General features: G+C 39.0%; 1 protein-coding gene across 4 annotated transcripts in view; it reads left to right on the top strand.

Moving 5' to 3' along the window:
- TBC1D4 (TBC1 domain family, member 4) overlaps window positions 1–3709 on the top strand; it is a 262787-nt gene extending 259078 nt beyond the window's left edge. For 3 of the 4 annotated variants that reach the window (XM_006882703.1, XM_006882704.1, XM_006882706.1), the window contains one exon: window positions 3369–3709. In XM_006882703.1, the coding sequence (XP_006882765.1) occupies window positions 3369–3602 (234 nt within the window). In that variant the 3' untranslated portion in view covers window positions 3603–3709. The remainder of the gene's footprint in view (window positions 1–3368) is intronic. The other variant, XM_006882705.1, reaches the window with a different exon arrangement.
- The last annotated feature ends 5319 nt before the right edge of the window (window positions 3710–9028 follow it).

Below are 9028 nucleotides of genomic sequence, written 5' to 3' on the forward strand. Positions count from 1 at the left end.
CTGAATGCATAGAGTTATGCCAAGAAAAATAGAGGTATACAGAGGAATCAAACCAATTCCCACTAAGTCTAAGTGGGATCTCCACAAAAGGGGCTATAGGTACACATGTACATTTAAATTTTTCTTGAGAGAGAAAAATGTACACTCACAAAATAGTTGCATGGCAACTCAAAGCATAACCTGATTAAATACCTATTGGTTGTAGTGCACATTTGCTTAAGTTCAAGGGGAAAATTGAATTGGGAAGTTGGGAATGTCACGAGAGCTTTGGAGGCTTAACGCGGTGTCTAAAGTCTTGATGTAAGAAATGAGTGAACAGGATCTTTAAGTTGGGAGGAGAGGTGAAATTAAAGGAGAGTGTGACAGAGAGATACTAGTTTGGCAAAAATTGAAGACTTATGTTGTGTTGACGTGTAATAGATATGATGGGAGGGGAATGATGGAGATCTGTCCTTTTCACGCAGAAGAGCATGCCTTTATTTGTGAAGACAGAGCAAATTCTCAAAGTTTTGAGCAGTGTTTTAGAGAGCTCAGTATGGAAAGCTTGATGAGGAGAGATTAGGAGCTAAATAAAAAAAAAAAAAAGAAGACATTTGTTGAAATCCAAGTGCCATTGAGACTGATTTTTGTAGAATGGGTTCTCCAGAGAAGCAAAATGTGACATATATACATGAGAGAGAGAAAGAGACAGATAGAATGTGTGTTTGTGTGTGCACTGAGATTTATCTCAAGGAAATGGGTCATGCAGATGGGAATGTGACAAGTCCCTAGTGCAAGGGTCCAGTGTCACGTGGAGGCTTCTCCTGACTCAGGTGATTGCACGTCCACAGGTCAGATGACAGGCTGCTGGTTCATGGCACTGTGAATCCCAGAATCTGAAGGTCAAATGGTAGACTAGTAGCTCAAGTCCTGAGAACTGGAGGCCCCGTGATAAAGATCCAGATCAAGATCTAGAGCAACGAAAAGCTTTGTAAGATTCTCTCTGTATATACTGGGTGCAGGTCATACAGCCAAGGAAATTTCCCTGGGGTCAGAATAAAGGTATAACTTGAGTCATTGTGTGACTTAAGTAGTGACTTGGTTTGAATAAGACACACCTAAAGGACTTGGTAGCTCCTAACAACAACACCAACACCAACACAATGCTGTGACACAAAATCCATTTCAAAGTAGCCCCACCTCATTGACATATAGAGATTAGGATTTACAGTACATAAAGTCTATCTTTTTATACACGTATATACAAACACAACAATAATAATACTAGATCAATAATTAAATCACACAGTAGGTGATAAGTTATAATACTGGGAATAATAGCTAAGTTGACCCATATTATTAACCCTCACTGATATCCAGAATAAAACTCAGATAAGTGGAAGGATGAAGATATTGAGATTGTTAACATCTTAATTTGCTTGGCTCCACAATCAACACTCTTGGTACCAGCAGCCCGGAAATCAAAAGACAGATTGCATTGGGAAAGTCAGGAACCTCTCCAGAATGCTGAAAAGCAACGGCGTCTATCTGGAGACTACAGTGCTATACATCAGAAATCTGAACAATCACTAGGGATAAGAGAAGGAGAATTGATGTCTTTGTGCTGTGTTACTGGAGGAGAGTATTGAATATACCATGGACTGCTAAGAGAACAAACAGGTTTGTCCTAGAGAGGGTGAAACCAGGCTGCTCCTTGGAGGCAAGGATTCTGAAGCTGCATCTGACATTGTTTGAGAATATTGCAAGGAAGGACTAGTCCTTGGAGAGGGACATTATGCTTGGGAGGATAGAGGGACAGTGCAAGAGAGGAAGACCTTCAATGAGATGGATTGTCTCAGTGATTGGAGTAATGGGGATAGATGTAGCAGAGAAAATAAGTTTGGCTCATGATAGAGCAGGGTTCAGAGCTGTTGTACATAGGGTTGCTATGTGTCGCACACGACTCAACAGTACATAACAACCACAAATGGAAAGACAAAAAAATATATCTGAGGAAAAATTCAGGGAAAAATGCCACATACAGTTTTGCTATCAAGGATCTGGCAATTAATTGGGAACATCAAATACTGTATTTATGTGCACACTTACAAATGGTGGCCTAGTAATTAAGAAATTGTGCTGCAATTTCAAAGGCACATGGTTTGAATCCACCAGCTGCTTTGTGAGAGAAAGATGGGTAATCTCCTCCCACGCAATTAACTGCCTCTGAAAACCCACTGAAGGGTTAGCTATGGGTCAGTTCCAACTCAATGGTACACCACCACCACCACTACCACCACAAAAGCAACAACAAATGTAATCAACCATTTACAACAAAATAATATTCAGCATTTACAATTTAGTATTTTATACAATGAGTATTCAAGTCCTACAGGTGAGGCTTAAGGAGTTATGGGGAGATTTAGAAGGTAAATCTTCTGAGAAGCTAGATTCTAAATTAGATATGCAGTGGTTCCTAAGTTTCTGCTTATCCTTAACTCACTATACTACACTTCAACACCTGCCCCAAACCAGAAAATACTAAAATATGTTGGAGGGTTTCATTTCTTTGGGGGGTGTGTGTGTGTGTGTGTGTGTATTTGTATGTAGTGAGCCTTGTCAAGACCAGCTGAAGGAGAAAAATATAGGTCAGAAACTAGGAAACTTCCCAGAAAGAATAAGAACACCAATTTCTTCCACTTTATTCTTTTGCCCTTTTTCTTAATCAAAAAAGAGTCAACATTGTCTATTTTACAGAAGAATAAGATAAAAGTGATGTAGTATCCCTTTTTACATAGACGTTTCATGTGTTTTTACTTAAATATTTTAGTGATGATCAATTGAGCATTTCTTTATTAGAGAAGGTAGATTTGCACGTAATACAATGATTTTTTAATGTTACAAGCATTTTTATTGCCTGTTCAGTGTTGATATCTTATCTGAATTTCCAAGTTACATGAGCATCCAGACAGACTTAAGAACTAGTGTGTGTTTAGATAACTCTGTGCTGCCAGGCAGAAAGATAAAGAGAAACATATTTTATCAGTACCAAGTAGTTGTCAGGAATCTTTCCTTTCTCTTTCAAGAGTGTGGATCCTACTCGCGAGGAATATCAGTGTTGAGACCTTTACTATGGGAGATGGTGCCTTAATCCTGCATTATTAGTGTGTTCCATGAAATGAAATCCAGTGTATTAGTACCATAGTTGTATTTTTTATAAACCTAGAAATTTGTGTTTCATAAATCTTGTCAGCATATTTTCTTTTTATTAAGTAATTAATTTTGATGAAACATAAAATTTAATATAGCTAAAGAATGAGTGTTGTCATAATGAAGTAACAAAACCTTCAGAAAGTTTTATTTGGAAACCTTTTTTTTTTTTTAAACAGGTAGCTCATACTAAAATTCAGAACTTAGAATCAAATCTGGAAAATCTCTTGACCAGAGAGACCAAAATGAAATCTTTAATCCGCACCCTGGAGCAAGAGAAAATGGCCTATCAGAAGACAGTGGAGCAAATCCGGAAGCTGCTGCCCGCTGATGCTCTCGCCAGTTGTGAATCACTACTGAGAGATCTAAACTGCAACCCTAACAACAAAGCCAAGACAGGAAATAAGCCATAATTTAAGAAGTGCCATCTGAGTAGTTAAGTGCTACTTAGAATCTGAAAGAAAGGAAAATTCTGTGTGCTGTTGGCCAAATGCTGGACGCTGAAGCTCATGAATCCACCCAACACTGGTGCTGAGCCCCAAGTTATAGCTGGTGGACTGCACTCCCTTAGAATCTGCAAATCCTAAGCCATTGTACAGATGTAGGCTGCCTCGTAGTGGTGTGGCGGTGGTTGACAGCTATGCACATACACACAAAAAGTACATAAACAAGTCATGCTTTCAGAGAAAACTAGCATTTATATATAGAGCAGTTTTTTAGTCAACTTCATCAGATCTACACCAAAGGGGAAGTTAAAGCAAAATCCTCTTTGGTTATATGCCAGATCTCTTTTTTTCCCCTTTGTAGTGAAACAAAGCTAGAACATCTTTGTATATTGAAATATACTTGAAAAAAATGAATGTATATTTTTCCTCCAAAGAACAGCATGTTTCACTCAGTGGTGGAGAGGGACAGAAGTAGAAACACTTATGTGACTTTGCGTATTCCTGTCTTAGAGTCTGCTGACATTGTATGTAAGAGAAAATCGGCTGATAGGCAGTCTGCTCCTATGGGTGTTTCAGGAAAGTGGGACTTGCTCCCCTGCCTGCCTTGTGCCAATCAGCATGTTGTGCCCAAATGCATTTTTAATCTGGTTAATCCTTACTTTCATACAGGTTTAAGGAGAAACTGAGACACACAAACCAAGTTAAAGGAGAATGTTGTTAATTTTCTAGCCAAGTAGACCAGCACCAAAAATACCAGGCTTAAAATATTTCACTTAGGACCTAAGTTGTCAAGATAGCTTTGCACCATTTCATTTCAACTGTTCTGACAGTTGCAAACTGACTTCTTTTTACTTGGTGCCACAGTCAGTGGCAACGGTTTGCCAATTACTCTCCCAAATGTGAGCGATCTTAGTTTAACTTCTCTACCTTAAGTGAAGGATGAGGAAATGTAGTTACGATTGGCTCTCTAAAGAGAACAGGCTGAGTTGAAATACCTTTTATATTTATATATCTTTTTTTTCTGGCCAATTAAAATGATCTGATAAGCTCGCTCTTATGAAAACTTAAAAAAAACTGTGAAAGAACAAACTTTGTTGAACTCCGTTGTAAGGGAAGAAGTGGAGTGGGGGGAGTCTAGGATTCTGCATCTGAACTCCCAACTTCCTTAGCCACATATAGCTGATTAGAGGATATTCCGGCATGCTGGTGTATAGGAGGACAGTGATTTTCAAAGTACACATGCAGTTGTTTCTGAAATGATTCTACCATGGTGCCTCTGAAAGTTGATGCAGCATTTTACCTTCCCGAACAATATTTATCATCCCTTATTTTTTTCAGTACTTGTCTTATCACAGGTGGACTGTATGAATTAATTTTCTTTAAAGGGAGTTTATTATACAAGCTGAAATTGTGGAGTAGAGGAGTAAAGCACTAAAAGCTTTCAGAAACTTTGGTAAGCAGATGTGAAGCATCTGATACTACGTTTAAACTGTTACTCAGTATAATTGTAATGAATTTTGTGTCACATCGGCATGCCCTTTAATCAGGGCTTTCTTTTTCTTTGTAAAGATAGTAATGTCTTAATATGTAAGTTAATGTCTAGGTTCAATTTCGGTAGACAAGAGTATTTTGGTTCTAGGTACCTCATTCAATCAGGACTCCTGAATGATTTGTTGCTAACATTTCTGAAAATCTATCTATTTGTAGGGGTGAAGGGTTTGTCTTGTTTTGTTATCCTACCAGGGATATAACAAATAGTATTTGGTTATTGTCTAGTGCTGGAAATTGCCTTTTATGTGGATCTCAGATGGTAACTAACACATCTCCCAGCTGGAAAAGGAATTTTCCCCCTTTCTGTTTTCATATTTAAATTTAAAATTTAAAGTCACTTTTTCCTGGTATGTTAGAGTCAGCATTATGAATTGCATTAGTGCATTCAGAGATTAAAGAAATTTGTCTACAATATTTCCTTTCGAAAAAGAATTTTCCTTTTCATCTGCAATTTAAAAAATATGTTGCACAAGCTCTATTTCATGAATTGTTACCTCTTCACTGGGTTTATGTAATGTCTAGTTCATTTCCAATAAATATATTGCTGCAATTTCCTTGCCTTGCTGGTTTTATTTTTGCTGGTAAGACAGAGCAGCTGATGATCTCAGAGACCTTTACAGGATGTGTGTGGGTTGGATACTCTGTAAAATTGATACATTGCGAATTCTTCATAATATAATGAAAGACAATGGAAATAAACTTTAAAAAACATTTTTGAAACTCTTTTGCTGATAACTATAAAATGTTAACCATACTAACAGATTGGCATCTTTCCTCTTTTTTTTTTTGTAGCCTTCTCCTCCCCCATACCCCTGCATTAACTAGCAAGAGAGAGAAAGAAGATAAACAATAATTCTTTGAACTTGAATTAGCTCTCATAGTCAAGCATGGGTAACTTGAGACCAGGTAATGCTTTGATTTGTTATACATAACTTAACATGAATTGGAGCTGAGTAAACAGTACCCAATGCCACCAATTAATAATTAAGGACAAGTTTGGTGGATATGATATGAATGTACTTTCAGAATATTTTCAAGTATTCTGCTGTAAGAATTCTATATCTTCTTGTTATGGTAAGGACTAAAAGTTTTAATTACCTTTCCTTTAGAAAGCTGGAGAAGAATGGATAATCTCCACTAAAAGGTCAAAACCTTGAAAACCTTAGGGAGAAGTTCCACTGGGGCCATCATGAGTTAGAATCATCTCAAAGGCAATTAACAACAACAGCAATATATATGTTGTTGTGTGCCATTGAGTCACCTGCATCTCATAGCGACCATATGTACAATAGCCCTAAGCCCTGCTCTATCCTGTGCCAATCGTACTGTCTCTGACACACCTACCCCCCCATTACCCCAGTCACTGAATTAATCCATTTCATTGAGGGTCTTTTTCTCTTGTGCTGTCCTTCTACCCTTCAAAGCATGACATTCCTCCAAGAATGGGTCCCTCCTTGCAACATGTCCAAACTATGTCAGATGAAGTTTCAGAATCCTTGCCTTGCTTTCACCTTCTCCAGGATGAACTTTCCTGTTCTCTTAGCAGTCCAGTGTTCTTCTCCAGCACCACAGCTCAAAGGCATCAGTTCTTTTTCTGTCATCCCTAGTCATTGTCCAGCTCTATGATGCATAACAAGTGATTGCAAAGACGTGGCCTATATTGGGTGTACCTTTGAACTTAAAAATTTTACATGTCAGTTTTGGGAGCTTGGTTCTTATAGATCCACCCCAGGAAAATGCATCCATGGTGAAATAAAATATCTGTGCTTCTAAGACCTCAGATTAGAACAAACTTGGCAGGGTAAGTGGCATCTTTTGATGATTCATTTTTTAAATCATATGAAAATAGATAGCATACCCTAGAGCATACATGCAGATTTGATGTTGAGCAAATTGGTTTTCTTAATAATAATTAAGCTTTAGCAATCAAGGGAAAGGAGGTATATTTTTCCCTAGGAGTAATTAAAATATCACTAGTATATTAGTAAGCATGGGGTTGCTAGGAGTTGGAACAGTTTAATAATCTAATAACAACAACATAGTTAGCTTGGTAGTTATAGGGGAATAGTCACTGTTTACACAACCCCAGCAAATGATGTAACAGTGATGTGAGTGAATATGTTGAATTTTTTTTCCATATCCCCAGAAGTTTGATTTCTTAGCAGACACACACGTATACACACATATACACACACGCCCCTTTGGACACATTGTCCTGGGTAGCTACATTACATTTTTCATATTGCTTTTATGAAGATGTTGCATAATATATAATGTTATTAGGCACATTGAGTTAAATGTCACACGATAGGGCAAAGTTTAGGTCCTTGTGCATGGGTTTTCTATGAATAGCAGTCATCTCAACTGCACATAACAAGAACAGAGGTAACTTGGAAGAAAGATCTGGCTACTTCTGAAGGCTCCACCATTGAAAACACCCTGTGGACTAGAGTTCTCTGAAATGCATGGGGTTTCCATGAGTCATGATTGACTCATTGTCAGCTGGCTTGGTGAGTTTCTGCTCTTCCTGAACCTGAAGGAATTGTGCAAAGAGTTATTAAGAGCAGACTCCTCTGCCTTACAGAGTCAGTCCCAAACAGCACACAGTTTCCTGGGAGAGAGGAGCAATCCATAAATAAGCCATTTTCTGACGGGGTGACAGCTGTGTGCTGTTTTACTGGAATAGTTAACTTTTCTTGTGGCAGGTAAAGTAAGCTATCATGAGTACGTTTTGGGGGGTTTAAAGACATTTTATTGAGCTTATTTATCATCAGTCTAAGTTCATTCATGTATGTGGCAGTTACATGGAAGACCCACTGTCACTCTTGTGGATTACAACTTAATGGGAGAAAGATAGGTAGTCTCCTCCTGTTCATTTAACGGCCTCAGAAAACCTGCTGGAAGGCCAGCTATGGGTTGGTTCTGACCCAAGAATACAGAACAACAACAACAACAACAATTAACAGATTAACATTCCACAAAATTGTCCCTGCAGAACTTCCCAGAGTCTTCAATCTTCTGTGAATCCCCACAAAGTGGCTCTTGTGTCCAAACAACATCTAATCTGAGTTGCCCCAGGGCAACTTCATCTTCTTCACTTACATGGTGTGTGCTGTAGGATGTTGCTCTTCCAGCTGGGTGGCAGGAACCACCGCTGAATCCAGGGAAGAATGGTGACAGTCTCCTCCCACTCGGATTTATAGCTTTGGAAAGGCAATGAGTAAAGTCTCCAGGAGCCTCAACAGCAGTGAGTTTTGAGTTTGTACATTGTTGACATGAGGCAAACCACTTCCGTGAAACTGAGCTTCTTGATCTGTAAAAGGAATTTAAAGTAGACCTTGCGATCTCCATTTAAGGAGACCTGGTGGCACCGTGGTCAAGCACTTGTGTACTAGCTGAAAGGTTGGCCATTCAATCCCCCCAGTCACTCTGGAAGATGAGGCAGTCAGCTTCCCTAAAACTCAACCTCAGAAACCCCCTGGGGCAGCCCTCACTCCTCTGTCCCGTAGCCTCACTGAGTTAGAGTTGATGTCACAACAATGCCGGATGGTTCTATTCAGCTGTGTGCTTTCTCTGGTAACTTAGCCAAAATCCCAAATAAAAACTGGTGGGAAGAAAAATTCCACTTTTGCTTTACAATCTAAGTAAGAGAAATAATCCTTCATCTCATACATGTTGTTGTTGTTATGTGCCGTCGAGTCGTTTGCGACTCATAGCGACCCTATGCACAACAGCCCTAAACCCTACTCTATCCTGCGCCAACCGCACCACCTCTGAGACACCCATCCCGATTACCCCAGTCACCGAATCAATCCATCTCATAGAGGGTCTTCCCCTCCTGC

This window comes from Elephantulus edwardii, unplaced genomic scaffold (assembly GCF_000299155.1).
Source record: "Elephantulus edwardii isolate Elephantulus edwardi_28Jun2011 unplaced genomic scaffold, EleEdw1.0 scaffold00023, whole genome shotgun sequence".
Taxonomy (NCBI): domain Eukaryota; kingdom Metazoa; phylum Chordata; class Mammalia; order Macroscelidea; family Macroscelididae; genus Elephantulus; species Elephantulus edwardii.